This window comes from Euleptes europaea, chromosome 21 (assembly GCF_029931775.1).
Source record: "Euleptes europaea isolate rEulEur1 chromosome 21, rEulEur1.hap1, whole genome shotgun sequence".
Lineage (NCBI taxonomy): Eukaryota > Metazoa > Chordata > Lepidosauria > Squamata > Sphaerodactylidae > Euleptes > Euleptes europaea.
The window spans coordinates 6,225,428-6,243,654 of NC_079332.1; the positions used below are offsets into that span (position 1 = coordinate 6,225,428).

Consider the following 18,227-nt stretch of genomic DNA (forward strand, 5'->3'; position numbering starts at 1 on the left):
ACACACACACACCCCTCTCTTAGCCGATACTCTACACTATCGTGATGCTTCTAGCCTGTCGGTACAATCTTGCCGCATAGGTCCTTGGGGAGCTTACCTGAGAGTTACGCCATTGAGCACCGTGTCCTTCTCTTTCTAGAAGACAGCCCCTCCCCCCGGAAGCCGGCGCCGCGGTCAGCGATGTTGCAGTGTAGACAGGCTCAGGAGTTCAGCTTTGGGCCTCGAGCGCTGAAGGACGCACTGATCTCCACCAACCCCGCGCTGCAGGAGCTGTACGCCAAGGCCTTCACCACTGCCGAGAAGCTCTTCCTGGCGGAGGCGTACAACCCCCGCCGGGCGCTCTTCTGCGGCCTGTTCATCAGGACGGCCTTCGACTGGCTCCTCAGCCACCCTGACGCGCCTGAGGATTTTGAAACCTTCTACTGTTCCCTGTTGAGGAGGAAGCAGCTCTTCTACCGCAAGCACATATACCTGCAACCCATAGGTAACCCTGCAGTACTATGGGGGTGGGTGGGATGGCGGGATAGAAACTAAGGCAATGTTTTGTGTTGGTAAACTTCCTCAGCCTCGTAAACTGCCCCCTTTCTTCCCAGCAGCCAACCCCAGTGTGTAGCCATTGCCCAAGCCAGCGTGGCATAGTGGTTAAGAGCGGTGGTTTGGAGCGGTGGACTCTAATCTGGAGACCCGGGTTTGATTCCCCGTTCCTTGCTCCTTTCTCATGTACTGGCATGTCGCGGGCCTCTTTTCATGCTCATGTGGAAATTGGCCTTGGTTGATGGATCCGGATGCCCCTGCTTTTTTAGACCTGAGCGAAGGCCCCGCGGAGGTCTCCCTGCTGGACTCCCTCCGGAGCTGCGTCGAATCTTTCTTCTTGGGTCTCCGAGTCAAGTGCCTTCCTTCCATCCCGGTGTCATCCATCCACTGCTGTTACCGCAACAACGAGGATTCGGACAGAGTACAGCTCCACACAGGTAAGGCAAAAAATAGGATTGCCACACTTCGGATCGACTGGAACGACAGCCGATGTGCAGGCGACAGAGATCTGGAGAAAATGGCTGTGTTGGAGGGCGGGATCTGGGGCATCACGTGCCTTCTAAACTCCGCCCCCAAATCTCCAGGGATTTGCCACCCTGGAGCTGGCAACTTCAGTGACGAGAGAGGCCCCTGGGACTGTGGAGAGGGCATTCTGACCCATCTGCACCTCGGCCCCCGCCCCCAATTAGGGAATGTACGTAATACCATCCTGTTCCCTGCCCAGCAAGGGAAGAAAACAGCGGGGCAGGAAAAATCCTCTTTCCACGGAAGAGAGTTACACACCCAAGCATTAAAAACAGCCAGGTGGACAACTACAGTCATGTTTTCCTTTCATTTTTATTTGATATTTTTATTCTTTTGTTTTCAGGGTGAAAGCTACTAACTCCATCTGGGAGGGTGATTGCGCGATAGGCCTCTACTGAACTGATGTTTTCCGAGCGTGCTCTGCTTGCTATATCCATCCTGTCTTATCCCAGTGGGTTTGGGACGTTTACAGCAATATTTATACTGCAGCAGAGAAATGAACTCTAAAAACACAGCTAGGATATCAACCAGTTACAGACCAAAGTCGATAAGCTGTCTTTAGCTGGACTGATTAAAATTAAAGACTCGTGTGTTTCGCCAAAACCGCAATAAGGATGGTTTTTGGAGATACCACTTGGTCAAGCGACAGCCTTGTTAGAAGGGGCAGAGCTGAAATAGCCTTAAAAAAAGAGGAGGGGCCGTGGCTCAGTGGTAGAGCATCTGCTTGGCATGCAGAAGGCCCCCAGGTTCAACCCCCAGCATCTCCAGTTAAAGGGCCCAGGCAAGTAGGTGATGTGAAAGACCCCTGCCCGAGACCCTGGAGAGCCGCTGCCGGTCTGAGAAGATAATACTGACTTTAGGGGAGGGGCCATGGCTCAATGGCAGAGCATCTGCTTGGCATTCAGAAGGTCCCCAGGTTCAATCCCCGGCATCTCCAGTTAAAGGGACTAGGCAAGCAGGTGACGTGAAAGACCCCTGCCTGAGACCCTGGAGAGCCGCTGCTGGTCTGAGTGGACAATGCTGACTTTGATGGACCGAGGGTCCGGTTCAGTAGAAGGCAGCTTCATGCGTGTTCATGTACGTTGCAGGCCCTCTGATTAAAATTGGTTCACTACAAGGGCAAAACAAGATGAGCCGTTTATTGATTAAATTGCTCGCGGTTTGCAGCCCTGAATGGACACGCGAAACAGTGAGACTGACGTCGCACAAAACCCACAAGGGGATTAAAGAGCCCAGGCAAAACTCTTCGCTCTGAGCCGACTAAAACAAAGCCACCAGACTCCAAAAACTCAGCAGTAAGGAGAGTTAAAAATAAGAAAAAGGCCACAAAAATGAAAATGGAGGGATAGGAGCACAGTGGAAAAGGCCAGGCTTCTTTTGGGACTTCAGCTCGTTTAATGAAGAATGTTCTTTCAACCGGCTTCCCTGTAATGTCTATCTAGGGTTGCCAGCTCCAGGTTGAAAATCTTCTGTAGATTTGGAGGGGGAGCCTGGGGAGGACAAGGACCTTAGTGGGGCACAATGCCAGAGAGTCCACTCTCTAAAGCATCCATTTTCTCCAGGGGATCGCGGTAGCCTGGAATTGTCATTCTGGGGGATCCCCAGGCCCCACCTGGAGGCTGGCATCCCCCATTTCTCTGCTGTTTCGCTTAGGGTTGTTTAGCCTGGAAAGAAGGCGGTTAAGGGGAGACATGACAGAGGTCTACAAAATTATGCATGGTTTGGAGAGAGTGGACCGGGAGAAGCTTTTCTCCCTCTCTCATAATACTAGAACGTGGGGGTCATCTGCTGAAGCTGGAGGGTGAGAGATTCAAAACTGATAGAAGGAATTATTTCTTTACAAAACACATAGTTAAATGGTGGCACTCCCTGCCCCAGGATGTGGTGATGGCTGCCAACTTGAGAGGCTTTAAGAGGGGAGTGGACATGTTAATGGAAAGGAGGAGTATTTATGGCTACTAGTCATGATGCAGGCCTATTCTCTCCAGGATCAGAGGTGCATGCCTATGATATTAGGTGCTGTGGAACCCAGGCGGGGTCATGCTGCTGCAGTCGTCTTGTTTGTGGCTTCCTAGAGGCACCTGGTTGGCCACTGTGTGAACAGACTGCTGGACGTGATGGGCCTTGGTCTGATCCAGCAGTGCCTTTCTTATGTTCCTATGCAGTACCTGAAGCCGGGCTATAGCTGGGGAAAGAACAAGCTTTCTTCCAAATGCTAACCAGCAGGGTTCAGCCTGCTCTTTTGGCTTCTCCCTTGCAGATGGGATTCTGACTTTTCTGAAGAACAACAAGCCGATGGACGCCCTCTGTGTCCTGGGACTCACCCTGGCTGACCTCTACCCATGCGAGGCGTGGAGCTTCACTTTCGGCAAGTTCCTGCCAGGCCAAGGTACAATTTACATTCTGTCCTCTTCTCAAGGCAGAGAAAAAATAATAATACATTTGCTCAAACCGTGTCAACTGAAGGAGGTGAAAGCTGAATTGGGACATGAGGGATTCTGGTAGTGGAAAGTGCTGTCAAGTTACAGATGCCACGTGCAGAACTGACCCCCCCCCCAAAAAAAAACCCACCAGGAACTTACAAGCGAGGAAAATGAAAATGCGGAAAAGCCTTATGCCCGGATTAAACTGTGGTTTTTAGGAGCCCCGTGGCGCAGAGTGGTAAGCTGCAGTACTGCAGTCCAAGCTCTGTTCACGACCTGAGTTCGATCCCGACGGAAGTCGGTTTCAGGTAGCCGGCTCCAGGTTGACTCAGCCTTCCATCCTTCCGAGGTCCGTAAAACGAGTACCCAGCTTGCTGGTGGGGGGGGGGGTAAAGGGGAGATGACTGGGGAAAGGCACTGGCAAACCACCCTGTAAACCAAGTCTGCGTAAACGTCGGGATGTGACATCACCCCATGGGTCAGGAATGACCCGGTGCTTGCACAGGGGACCTTTACCTAAACTGTGGCTTAGAATCCTGGCTTGTAGGGGCAAACATGCTTGGATTTGCCCAAGCATCTGCATTTCTATGCCACAAGGAGCAGGAGTCTGATCTGGCGAACAGGGTTCGATTCCCCACTCCTCCACATGAGCGGCGGAGGCTAATCTGGTGAACCGGGTTGGTTTCCCCACTCCTCCTCACAAAGCCTGCTGGGTGACCTTGGGCTAGTCACAGCTCTCTTAGAGCTCTCTCAGCCCCACCTACCTCACAGGGTGTCTGTTGTGGGGAGGGGAAGGGAAGGTGATTGTAAGCCGGTTTGAGTCTCCCTTAAGTGGTAGAGAAAGTCGGCATATAAAAACCAACTCTTCTTCTTCTTCTTGTCTTTGGGGATGGGCAGAGCATCTGTTTGGCATGCAGAAAGCCCCAGATTCAATCCCCGACATCTCCAGTTAGATGGATCAGGTCGCAGGCGATGTGAAAGAACTCGGCTTTGAGACTCTGGAGAACCGCTGCCACACAATACTGAACCTGATGGACCAAAGGCGTGAGAAGGCAGCCCCATGTGTCCTCCCTCTTTCCACAGAAGTGGGGGTATGCAGCTTTGCCAGGTTCTCTGGCGACTTCTGCCAGGTGGGCTGCACCACCCTGAACCCGTCCCACCGGAGGCGAGAGGGGCACCGTGAAGCCGTAGAGCAGGCCACGAACCAGACGCTGTTGTTCAACATGCTCGAGATGCTTCAGTGCTGCAAGGTGAGTCGCTCTTGATCGACAGCATTATCGAAATATCGAAAGAAAGAGGGCAAATGAAGAACAACCAGTTTGCCAGTTGGGTATCTGACGAAAGGAGCTTGGCCTCTCAAAAGCTCACACTCCCCCAAATCTCGTTGGTATCTAAGGTGCTACTGGATTTGAGTCCAGCTGGTTTTAACAGTGAGTATTGGAATATACATTTTTTTTAAAACTAATCCTCCCTGCATGTGGAAAGACAGCATATCAGGGATATGGCTCGGATAAATCCTTCTTGCCTGTCAGGCTAGCGGGTCAAGTTTAGGGAATTTGGACTGGGAAGAGCATTCAGACATGCAGTTCTCCACTGGTACAGTACAGAAAGAACCATAGGTGCGTGGCATTTGTGCACAGCTGGGTTGCTTTCAGAAAACTGAGAAAATGAAAACAGGAAAGGGGGGGATGAAGGAAGAATCATAGAGTTGGAAGGGACCACCAGGGTCATCTAGTCCAACCCCCTGCACACTGCAGGAAATTCACAACTACCTCCCCCCACACACATCCAGTGACCCCTACTCCGTGCCCAGAAGATGGCCAAGGTGCCCTCCCTGATCTGCCTAAGGTCATAGAATCAGCATTGCTGACAGATGGCCATCTAGCCTCTGCTTAAAAACCTCCAGGGAAGGGAGAGCTCACCACCTCCTGAGGAAGCCTGTTCCACTGAGGAACCGCTCTTAACTGTTAGAAAATTCTTCCTAGTGTCTAGATGGAAACTCTTTTGATTTAATTTCAACCCGTTGGTTCTGGTCCGACCTTCTTGGGCAACAGAAAACAACTCGGCACCTTCCTCTATATGACAGCCCTTCAAGTCCTTGAAGATGGTGATCCTATCCCCTCTCAGTCATCTCCTCTTCAGGCTAAACATACCCAGCTCCTTCAACCTTTCCTCATAGGACTTGATCTCCAGACCTCTCACCAAGAGAAAGAGAAGGAGGGCAGAATGAGAAGGAGGATTTGCTCAAGGCTGGGAAGAAGAACCAGATATAAGTTCTGCTTTGATGGGTCTTGTTTCTCCCCCCGCATTCAAAGGTCACATGCCATGAAATCTGCCACCTGATTGGCCTGGGCAACTGTCGCTGGCTTCAGTGCATCATGCAAGGGGCCCTGAGCCTAGACGAGGTGCTGCTGCGGCCTCTGGAACCCTGCCCGATTTGCCTTCGGAAGCTGCAGTACGTGGTGGGCTTCAAACTTATCGAGCGCTACCGGGTAAGCGAATCCTTTCTGTAAGGTCGGGCTAATTTCAATCACCTCATTCAGATCAGGTTCTAAGTCCTTACAAAGTCCCTTAATGCTCTACGTGGGCTTGGGACCGGAGTAGCTGAAGGACTGTCTTCTCCCATACATTCCTGCCCAGGAATTTAGATCAAGGGGAGATGCCCTCCTGTCCTGACTGTCCCACCAATGAAAGAGGCTGCTTTGGTGGATACACGAGACAGGGCCTTTTTCATGGCAGCCCTACAATTATGGGACGACTTCTCCATGGGGGAGGTGCGCCTGGCCCCCTCATCGTCAGTCTTCGGGAGGCAGCTGAAGACAGTTTTATTTAGGGCTGCATTTTGACCAGTTTAAGCTTTGATTATTGGCAGCCCTCAGTGGAGTTTTCAAACTGTGACTTTTATGGGCTTTGTAATTGCTGTTTTTATTGTGTTTTTGCAAAATGTTTTATTTATGTTGCAAGTTCTGCAAGGGAGAAAGGCAGTTAATAAATGTTTGATTTTTTTTAATTGCCTCCAGATAATCAGAGGAATGCTCTGCTTTGGACTGAGCCATTGGATGGTTTAGGGGGGCCCCCGTAAGCCCACCTGAGATAAAACTCCTTTTGATTTGCCTCTGTTGAGGCTGTTTCTGTCTTAGAGTCCTCATTGAAAGCATCTCAGCACTAAGACTGAACTAACAAAATAAATCCTATTAATCTATCCACTGGGGCTGTGTGTATTCTGCAATTCCCTGCAAGGGCCAAGAATGTGTGTGGTTTGGTACTGGGCACAGAATTCTAGACAATCCCAGGGTTGATTTTCTTTTTCTCTAACACAGGTTTATTTATCTCATTTATACTTCACCTTTCTCCACTACGGGGACCTAAAGTGGCTTATATCATTCTCCTCTCCATTTTATCCCCACAACAACCCTGGGAGGCAGGTTGGGCTGAAAGAATGCGACTGGCCCAAGGTCACCCAGCGAGCTTCCAGTGGGGATTCGAACCGGGGCTTTCCAGATACTAGCTCGACGCTCTTCCCCACTACACCAGGCTGGCTCTCTCAATAGGAGTGAATAGAAGGACTCTGGGAGAAGCTCTGAAATAACACGCAGTTGGGGCTTCCAGCAAAGGAGAGCCTGCTGATCCCCACTTTCTGAGATTTCCTTGGGGGCTCCCCCCTCCCTTCCGCATTTTTAACCATAAGAGCCAGAAAAAGAATAAGATCGTTGGGATTGTTTTCTGCATTTCCAAGGCAATGCAGAACGGCACACCCAACCCTGATGGCTAGAGTGCGGTGATAACAATTTGAGCCACAGTCCTGTTTCTTTCTGTTCGGCGCAGAAACTCTACGCCTGGACCCAAACCATTCTGGCGACCTGGCCCGGCCGAGAAGCAGCAGATCTGTCTGCCACCGAGGATGCCATGCCCTACAGTACAGACTCCGGGATGGGTTGTGAGAACGACTCGGAGGCCGTGACGTCCTTCTCGGAGCCCCTGACGCCGGAGACCTGCAGCCAGGCCGTTTCCACCCTGCAGGATCTGGACCTCGACGAAGAGTCGGCCGCTCTGACCGACGCTCCGAGCCAGGAGAAGCTGGGGGGCACCCCCGAGCCCCTGGACATCATTAAGGAATACATCCTGTGGCTCGAGATGTGCATTGCCGCTCTCGAGAAAGACGCCTCCGAAGAGGAGCTCTTGCAAGTGGACAGGGCGGTGGACACCCTGGTACGGTGGGAAATGTTCACTGGGCAGCTGCCAGCCGTCAGGAGAGAACTGCCTTCCCCCAGTGACAGTCCAGGGCTGAGGAAGGTCCTCGGGGACAAATTCTCCTCCTTGAGAAGGAAACTGAGCTCAAGAAAAATGGCCAGAACGGAATCTTCCCCTCATCGCTGGAGATGGGAAGACAGCTAGCTCCCCTTGAGTCTCTTTGCCTATGGGGAGGGGTGTGCGCGTGTGTGGGTATGTTCAGTGTGGGTTTTGTTAGTCGCATTTCTTGTTACGCAGCTCGTTCTTCTCATGGCAAGTTCTCATCGTTTTTCGTTAGAGAAAGGACCAAGAACCCAAATGGGAATAAAATAATTTTGTTCTACCACTAGCTTATCCTAACTGAGGCAAGTGGAGAAATTATTAGTAGAACATGAACGACATCAGAAGAACCCTGCTGGATCAGACCTGTGGTCCATCTAGTCCAGCATCAGACCTGTGGTCCATCTAGTCTTACACAGCGGCCAACCAGTTCCTCTGGAGGGCCAAGAACAGGGCACAGAGGCTGAGTCCTTCCCCTGATGTTGCCTCCCGGCACAGGGATTCAGAGGTTGACTGCTTCTGAATCTTCATCTTTAGTCGCTTTCTGGACTACTGGAGAAAGATGACCCTCCCCCCAAAGGCAGGTGGAACACAATGCTCTTTGACTCTAGGTCTTCAGGTTTTAAAGGTGTGCGTTTGTGACAGACTTACGTCTTGTGTATGGACTATCTTTTTTTTGCTAATTAGAATTCTTGTGGGCCTACCGCTATGATTTAATTGAACACGTATAAGCCAACTGGGCATACTTCAGAGCTCTCAGCAGTTAGGGCGTCGTTGATCTCCGTCGGTGATTCTGTGAACACACTCTTAAAAACAGAAGTCGCACGTTACTGGATCAGGTCAAACCTCATTCGGTGTTTTCAGTAGATCCAGGTAACCAAGAGCCACTAGCTGGCCCCTCAATATTTTTAGACCAGTAGATATCAGTGCGAGAATTAATCCGTTCAAAAGTCGCCCCTTCCTTATGAAGGATCCAGTTATGCCTCACTATGCCGTTTATGCTCCATAACTTCCTGCCAACATACAGGTTTTCCAAAACATTTATTTATTTTGTTTTTACTCTGCCTTTCCCCCACCCAACGGGGACCCAAAGCGGCTTACATCATTCTGTTCACACTCTTCCCCTCCACTGTATCCTGAGGACAACCCTGCAAAGTAGACTGGGCTGAGTGTGTGGCTGGCACAAACTCACCCAGCAAGCTACCATGGCAGAGCAGGGATTCAGGCTTGGCTCTTACGGCAGAACCACTGCAGAGAAGAGTTCAGGCTGGGTGAACAGGATGCAGAAAAAGTAGAACTGCTTCCTGCCACCAGGCTGAAGATTTGAGCGTTACTAAGAAGTCTAAACCCCTTATTTGTGAGTTGGCTGCTATACAGCAGCTTTCAAGCGTATTTTCAGGGACCGTTTCCACGGGAGCTCGCCTGCTTAGGAGACCCTCCACCTTTGTCTGGCCCATGGCAGAGGATTCTTGAGCATGCTGTGTTGTGCGTTCTCACATCTGGCCAGGCCTGTTGAATCTTGCTCGAAGCAGAGCATACCCACTCCGGGCCGATTCAAGATTTTGTAAGGAATATCAACAGTGGAGAAGAACCTGCCTTTCAGGGCAGATCTTCCTGCTGAAGAACCTCTAGAAAGCACAGGTTCCCAAAAACAGAGAAGGGAAAGCCACAGCTGCAATGTGCAGTTTAGGAATTTTCCAGAGAACTAGACAAATCAAGGCCTGGGAAATGGAGAACGGCCTGCCTTGTACTTTCCCTATCTAGCTTGTATAATTAGACATGTTAAAGAAATTTCAAGTGTTAATGCATTAAAAGAAATCTCAAATGGAACGCATTAAGGGGAAAATAAGACACAGACTGGTGGGTGAAGGCAGAAAACCTAATGGCATCAATTTGTGGAAACATTCCCCTTCCCAACCCCTCCTCAAAACTACATCTGCAAACCATACATCTGGAGTGCATTGTGTTGCTGCCCCCTGCTGGTTGCTTAAATATTAACACTTTTGGGAAGCGTCAGGTCTGGTCTGCAGGAAAAAAAGAATCATATATATCTCATAAAGCGAGCTCTGGCTTGCAAAAATTTGTGATAGAATAAATTCTGTTAATCTCCAGATTCCACCAAACTGCCCAATTTATTTTGCTGCCGCAGACGAACATGGCTTCCCATCTGGAATGATCAAGCACGAACATACCTATTGCATACTCAGGCACGTCAGACTCCTTTAAAACAGACACCCGTAACATTGGGAAGAACGTCAGAGGCCAGGCGAGGTGGGGGAAGGAGAAGAGAGAATTTTTAAAAGAAAGAGATCGTTTTACTTGGCAAGCGTTTGTTTAAAAAAGCGCTGGTACGACGGCCAAAGATGTCTGCATTTCATCCTGTCGATCGGCAAAGTGTTTGCCACCCTCTTGCCGTTGTTATGGCAACAGATTCGGCAGACAAGAGAATCTCTCCCATGCCTCTTTAAGCAAGAGCTGTCATGTGCATTCACATCACGCATTTATTGGGGTTTGTGTGGTGGTGGGAAGGAGTTCCCATCTTTGGTCAAATTCCCAGGATTTATTTTGGTTCAGGAACGAGCTACTGGGACTGGTTTTTAATTCTTTGCAAACAGAAAATATGAGGGTTTCTATGTACGACCTATCAAGCATTATAGATGAAAGCTCTCCCCCCACCCAGTGCCCATAGGCTTTCAAACCAGCCTCGTATTATCAGTGGATTGTATTGCTTTCTAGAGCAGATTCTGTTTACACTGAATGTTTAAGCACGGACCCCTATCTAAAAGCATCTCCAGGCATGTTCAAGCCTATTTATTTATACATATGCTGCCTTGGGGTGGCTCACGACTGAACAGATGCAAGGGAAACCAAAAAACAGGCCATTAAAAAACAAACGAGGGCACGAAAACCAACACAGAGCAGCCAAAACTGAAACTCACAAAAACAACCCTTAGACTAGGAATTGTCCATCAAAGCAGCTTTAATAATAATAATAATAATAACAACCTCTTTGCTAAAAGCCTAGGTCGACATGTTTCAACCTGGCACCTAACAAGAAAGTAGGCATCAGATAAGTCTAAAAGGGGACGAGGTTCCAGAGACGAGGTGCCACCACTGAAAAGGTCCTGTCACTGTTAGACGCCTTCCTCCCTTCTGTAGGCAGAGGGTACAGAGGGCTCGAAAAGAGGGTCTCAACTGGTGGGTTAGGCCAACACAGCTCCCCAGAATATTCCCATCAAGATATGGTAACAGGCTGCTCAAAACCCAATACAGGATAGAAATTACTCCTCATAGGAGAAGCAAAGAGGACCCGTGTATTCATCCTGTACTGATGAAACGGGAGAATCATGCCAAGTGAAGGACATGGCAACCGGGAAGAGGGGAATATTTGATCCTGATACGTTTGACCTAAGTGCAAACCAGGCTAAAATGTCTCGCTTAGTCTGACGGAAGCACAGGACCGGGCTGCCGGCAACACAGGGTTTTAATCCATTACACACAAAAAGTAAATCTGACGGGAAGAAACCAGTGGTTACCTGTAGACTGCAGAAACTGCAGACTCCAACGAGATTTGGTTGTTGCTGCTCAGATTAGAAGTTGGTTGATTTAAAAAAGTTAGCTGAGGATCTCTCAGTAGGCAAGAGTGAGCGAAACACCAATTTCAGCCCACACTACAGGCGGAGGGGGGGGAGCGTTCAAGTTGTCCCACGAGCGGAGTCACTTATAAACTGCACACACAGAGCTCCATTGTTACTTGACATAATAGGGAAGGGAGAAAAGGCCCCTTGCACTAAGCCACCGCTTCTATTCCCCACTGGGAGCCCGCCTGTCTAATTACTGCAACATTGCTCAGTTGAACAGTGAGCTTGGGAGACTTCCTAAGTGGTTTCCGGGGAGGGGGGGGGGAACGATGCTCAGATTGCAAACTCACCGGACGTGTCCTGCGACTTTGCAACACCCACCTGAGGGCTTCGGCAAAGCCAGGGACAAACCCGCCCAACTCTCAAACCCTGCTGGGCAAAAGTTAGTTCCGCTGAGATTCCTACTCCATGGTGACTTTGAAAAGTCTCAGACCGTGGGAAACAACCTTGGAATAAATAAATGCTGGACGCAAGTTGGCTCTAGGCTTTCCAATGCCCGCAGGGAAGTGAGGCAGCCAGCGGAATACCCTACGTGGGCACTGAGTGAGTAGGGGCAGGAGGAGATTACAGCGTGGATCCGCAACCAGAGACTCCAGGGCCAAATCCTGGTTTCTTATCTTCCACCCCTTCCCTAATACCGGTTGCTGACCAGAGACTTACAGCAACAAAGCAAATTCCATTCCTCCCTAGTCTTTCTGGACTAGAGGGGTTGGTATCAGATTTGGATCAGGGCTGGAGAAAGTTTTGTTAACCCCCCCCATCCCATTTTCCTGATCTCAAATGCCTCCCCCCTAGCTTCTAGCTCGGAGGGGCTTGTTTAAGGTAAGATAAATAGTATATGGAGAGAGCTAATCTCCCTCTCCTCTGATTCAAATAAGGCCCCACGGCAACTGCTCTTTAGCAATTCAACATTCTCTGAATCGTCTCACATCTTGTTGGGTTTGAGCCTCAAAAAGCAGAACTGGAGCCAGGTACGAGGGGGAAGGAGAGAAAAGCCTTTTAACACCTCATTTCATAAATTTACACATCTTCCTGTAATTTCAGGCACATTGCAAGTTCCCCCTATGAACAGATGGTTGCCATATATTCAGGGAAAAGCTCAAGTAGTAAAAGAAAGGGAAGAGTAGCAAATGTTTGAGAAACTATACTTCCATTTTTATTGCCAAGTGATTTCCCCCTCCAGCCATCCCTGGAAGGTGGGAGTTTCAGCTACCCTTTCAGATAATGTCAAAGGAAATTTTTCTAAGTCTCCCTTCACAGTTGGACTGCGAGCATAGGAAAGGGAAAAGGTGCAAAATATCCCACAATGTGCAGCATAGGAGGAAAGCCACTGATTTGGTCAGAGAATGTCCCAAGTGGACAGTGGGAGGGATCGTCTCCATGCGCCCATATGTTCACCCTTAAATGTCTGGAAGGCACTGGGAAAGGGGCACAGATGTAGGTCATGTTGCTATTACTGGATTTTATGCAGCTCAAGAGTAAATCACTTAGCAGGTGCTGTCAGCTGAAACCAACTGGAGCTCCATATCCAGGGCTAAGCATGAAAGATCTCAAACAGGACAAGGGTTTCTGGCCGCAGGCCACCCGCTTTAACATCTGTGCAAACTGCTGAAAGGCTGGGAGACTGCTAAGGAGTTCTGAGGCTCAATACTTTCCTCAGTTTTCTTTTTGCTGGGTTCGTCCACTCCCGATTCTTGAAGTTCATTGCCACCAACTGACTGAAAAATGCTGCTCTACGTGATTCTTACTGGAAGTTGGTTCCTGGCCAGGTAAAAACTGAATGACGAATAGCAGCAGGGCTGTTTTTTTTGTTGTTTTTTTTAATCGTACCAGATTTGGTCCTCAGCAAGCCCCTGGGGTTACAATTCTCTAAGACCTCCAGTGGGAGATAATTTCAGAGGGTAGCCATGTTGGTCTGCAGTAGAAAAGCTAGATTTGAGTCCAGTAGCACCTCAGAGACCAAAAAGACTTTTGGGGTATGAGATTTCGTGAGTCAAAGCTCCCTGTATCTGACAAAGGTAACTTTGACTCTCAAAAGCTTATACTGCGAAAATCTTGTTGGTCTCTCAAGCGCTACTGGATTCAAATCTAGCTGCTCCACTCGGAGGAATCTGACAAAGACGACTTTGAATTTCTATGCCCAAATGACTATTTCTATGATCAAATGACAAAGAAGACTATGAATTTCTATGACCAAATGAATGTGTGGGTTGTTGTTTTTTTATTTTTTGGCAACACGCTGTCGGCCTCCTGAAGTTCTTTAAAATTACTTATGGTACATCCCAGGCAATCAGAAAAAGAGAAAGAGAGTCAGGCAGGCCATGAGAGAGGGAAGAAGGGACACAGCGGTGAAGGGCAGGTCATCAAAGCAGTACCGCAGCAAGCAGTGGGTGACCGAGGTCACAGTGTCTCCCGTTTCCCCAAAATGGATGGCTGACAAGTCTTTGTCCAATGCCACTACCAGAACTGCGGCCTCTTCCCTCCCCCACGCCCTAGCAAGGCAGACAGAACTCTCGGAGGTGGCCGAGTTGGACCAAGGGCCATGAACCATTCATACCTCATGATTTCGTTTAGGTTGATGTAACCGGCGTCTAACAAAATCATCCTGCATACGCTGGAAAGCACAGTAACAAGTCAGGTTTTAATAAACTTACAAAATTCATATATACAAAACAAAAGCAATTCCAAAGTAATAAAGTACATTTTTTACACCGTTATATATATTTTTAAAACAATCTGATACACTTCATTAACTGAGGGCTAGGAAAGTATTATGGACGCTCTTTTGGCGCTTACGAGATTGCTGATTTAGGTGTTTTTTTTTTTAAATTCTAAAAAGCCCCCCAACTACCATATGCAGCTTTCCATCTCAAGTCACATTTAGATCTGCCGTTAATGTTCTGCATTTAGCCCTCTCCGACTAATTAAGACTAAAAAGCAGGCCTTTCCTGCCTGAGTTTTCTAGTCTTTAAACGATGCATAGAATACAGTTCTAGAGTGTAGTGTAGAATGGGCAATGAACAGGAAGTCCTTGGCCCAAATCTCATGTCAGACATGAACCCCCTTGGGGCCTCCTTCAAGCCAGGCATTCTTTTTTGCACTGTAATTATAGAGATCGATCTGACAAGACTGCGGAGAGAACACAGGCAAAGCACTGTGAATGCTTGAAACGGGCTACGTAGGCAACCAGGCTTAAGGGGAAGGCGTTTTAACCAGCCAATTTGGATCTTACAGTTCGTATGTGGCAGGCTCAGCCTGTTCCCCGATAGGCTGTCTAGCCGGATGGTGTTTTGCACAGGGTTGCGTTCAACCATTCGATCCCCGTCGCCACCATATAAAATGCTGCTTTTAACTCTTGCAGTGTTTTCAGAAAGCTTTCACACTAGTCGCTGACAGGCCTTTAGGAAAGCAGCCTCTCCCTATCCCCCGTTATGGCGCACCCCAAAGAATGCCACCCCATGTACCCTTGCAGTTTGAACTTGGGACACTGCTAACAGACAGTGTTTGCGGTTGATCTTAGGGGACATGGTGGAACAAAGTCGTGATCCTGATATACACGCTCCAAGGCATTAACAGTTTCACTTTGTTTTTTAAGGAGGCACTTGCTGGGTTTGGGGAGCTATTGACCATCAGTGCAGCAAAAAGCTTCTCGTACAACACCGGAGGAATCCTGAATTTGAATGTCCCAGCCACAGACAAATCGGCAAGCTGGGGGAAAAAAAAGATTTATAATGTGCGTGCCAGTTGCAACAACGATGCCAACGTGTTGTTTTAATCAGCTGCCAAAAGCTTCTTCTGGAGACAGTCATCGCGGCACACAGACTCTTCATTGATGGCATTTTGTTTCAAAATACACAGACCATCAAGTGTTTAAGCAGCAGCTCTTGAAAGCGTTTAGAAACAAGATCCTTTCCTGACCCAGACCTCTCCCGCCCAACAATAGATTCTGGCTCGCCACCAGAAAGCCGAACACAGAAGTCCGTGCGGCCCTTTCCCTTGTGCTGCAGTAACATTCAAGCTGGCTAACTATGGGAACCCAGCCAAGCCCTAGCAGACTATTGCCAAAGGAATAAGCTAAACAGGCCCCGAGAACGGTTGATGCTATGAACCAGAAGAATTTAAAAGAGAGCTCTAAGGCAACACAGAGCTAGTCATGCCACTGTTTTTTTTGCATAGGTTACATTATTTTGGTCAGCTAGCTTGGAATCGGCGCCTAGAGCCTGGCTGTATGAACTGACAGACATCCAGAACACCACAGCCACTGGCCACATGCCTATGCACAACCTGTCACACTGCGCAAATTCATAACCAGCCCAATTCCAAAACAAGCCTTTGCAAAAGGCATGTTGGGAATCCCCAGAAGCCAAGCAATTCACAACAGCATTTAGATGACCTCGGCCATTAGGGCGATTCATTAACATTCATCTCCCAGTTAGCCTGTTTTTCTGCATATACCTTCACAGTCACTTTTAAAAAATTCAAATTACCTAAGTAGTCCTTTGGAACATGTCTAGTCCTTTCCACTACTTATTAAGTATGAGAAGTCACTAACTGGGCAATCAAACCAAATGCAGCCCTAACTGTATCTTTCAACGTGGCAATAATTTAAGCTATACGGATGTTACAAATCAGACAAGGCAGTGAAGCAACGGACGTTTGAACTGGCACAAGCTGATTGGACAGTCAGGCAACACAGGTGAAAGAGAAATAATACCAGAATGCGGGGTCATCTGCTGAAACTGGAGGGGGACAGATTCAAAACAGATGAAGTATTCCTTCACACACCGCATAGTTAAATTGTGGAACTCCCTGCCCCAGGATGTGGTGATGGCTGCCAACTTGGAAGGCTTTAAGAGGGGAGTGGACATGTTCACGGAGGAGAGGGGTATTCATGGCTACTAGTAAAAATGGATGCTAGTCATGATGCATACCTATTCTCTCCAGGATCAGTGGAGCATGCCTATTATATTGGGTGCTTTGGAATACAGGCACAGCAATGCTGCTGCAGTTGTCTTGTTTGTGGGCTTCCTGGAGTCACCTGGTTGGCCACTGTGTAAGCAGACTGCTGGACTTGATGGGCCTTAGTCTGAGCAAGCAGGGCCTTTCTTATGTTCTTAAAAAGGAAAAGGTCCCCTGTGCAAGCCCTGGGTCATTCCTGACCCTTGGGGTGACGTCACTTCTTGACGTTTACTAGGCAGACTTTGTTTACGGGGTGGTTTGCCAGTGCCTCCCCCAGTCATCTTCTTATGTTCATATAAATAAGCACATTTACAGCAGAAAGCCCCCCCATTTCTTCTCTTTGACCTTTGTTTTAACACACTGTGCACTTTTCAGAGTAACCTTCGCTGACAAATGAGAAACACTGCCAACAGCCAAAGACTATTTATTTGGTACAAAGCATGTGAAGCGAAAGTTCAAGGCCTCTACTAGATTGTCCTGCATGTGCCCTACTTCCATATGAAACTGTGCATTCCATCTAAACACTGCTCCCCACAAAGAGTTCCCCGCGTTACAATTAAAGGCAAAAGTCTTGTGGCTTTGATAAGTGGAAAGAAGGCAAGGTAAGTAGGTGGCTGCAGAATACCTAATGCCCTGCCATGGACAGCCCAGGCTAGCCTGATCTTGTCTGACCTCAGAAGCTAAGCAGGGTTCGCCCTGGTTAGTATTTGGATAGGATACCACCAAGGAGTACCAGGGTCGTGACGCAGAGGCCGGCAATGGCAAACCACCCCTGAACTTCTCTTGCCTTGAAAACCCCAAAGGGGAAGCCATAAGTTAGCTGTGACTTGATAGCAAAAAAAAAAAAAAAGTTACGATATTCAAATTGTCTTAGCACAACTATAACTAACAATAATAATCTAAATTGGATTGTGCTGGGAATCCTGAATTCACTGACAGGCTCACCTTTGACTAACTCTGTGTGCATCCATGCATACTTGCATGACCATAGGAGTTTAGATATCAAGTTTCAACTGTAATGCTCATCACCACAGCTCTGATCGTGACCAAATGTATGAAGGAAGTATGAAGATGGTCAAACGCAAAATGATGTACCTGAAGCAGTAACAAGCTGGTCACCGGTTTTAGTTTGGCTACCCAGACCTGCTGTAACCAAGTAGATTTGTTTCAGCAAGGAATACCCAGCTTAGCAAAAGAGGACTGTGGTGCAAACCAGAAGGATGGAGCTTACAACACCCTGCAAGTGAGCACTCTAGTAGTCACACTTCTGAACAGTTGTAGTTAGGGGGAAAGATGAGGCTTACAGCAGACTAGCTCTAAAAATAAAAAGGGTAGTATAATCCAGGTCTTAAATACCTGTTGTGAAAGTTTATGCTACTGTATGCCACCTCAGAGTGGGCTAAGATTTACGTATACCAAAGTGAGGTACCTAAATGACACCTTCAGTGGTCAAGATGGCAAAGTACTGCTGAGGAGCAAAGTTGAAAGGGGAAAATAAAGCATCCAACATTCAGGAGGATTATTACAGGCATTCATCTGAGCATGCCCAGTGGGAACGTTGACCTCTTTTACAAAGAGAGGCACAGGCCACATCACCGCCTGTTTTTGAAGCTCCTTGCAGCTTTGAAATCCACGTGGCGGGGAGAGATTTCGTCTTTTCTAAAGATGGAAGAATGAAGATCGCCAACGAACAGCTTTAATTCTAATGGAACAAATGAAATGGGCAATAGTAAAGGAGATTCACATCTGTTTGCTCTTGAACTACCGTTTATAACCTGACCTGGATGGCCCAGGCTGGCCCAGTCTCATCGAATCTCGGAAGCCCAGCAGGGTCGGCCCTGGTTAATATTTGGAT

At 48.4% G+C, this 18,227-nt stretch overlaps 1 protein-coding gene across 1 annotated transcript; it reads left to right on the top strand.

The window, feature by feature from the left end:
- Window positions 1-180: 180 nt before the first annotated feature.
- On the top strand, window positions 181-7,877 carry AMZ1 (archaelysin family metallopeptidase 1). The gene is made up of 6 exons (XM_056866360.1): window positions 181-484; window positions 804-971; window positions 3,320-3,448; window positions 4,566-4,732; window positions 5,798-5,974; window positions 7,308-7,877. The coding sequence occupies exons 1-6, from the start codon at window positions 181-183 to the stop codon at window positions 7,875-7,877; spliced, it is 1,515 nt and encodes a 504-aa protein (XP_056722338.1).
- The last annotated feature ends 10,350 nt before the right edge of the window (window positions 7,878-18,227 follow it).

Bases quoted from the DNA above. Each gene is read 5' to 3' on its own strand.
- AMZ1 (XM_056866360.1), top strand. From the start codon at position 181: ATGTTGCAGTGTAGACAGGCTCAGGAGTTCAGCTTTGGGCCTCGAGCG. The intron at 485-803 runs GTAACCCTGCAG...CTGCTTTTTTAG, and splicing joins CATATACCTGCAACCCATAG to ACCTGAGCGAAGGCCCCGCG. The intron at 972-3,319 runs GTAAGGCAAAAA...TCTCCCTTGCAG, and splicing joins CAGAGTACAGCTCCACACAG to ATGGGATTCTGACTTTTCTG.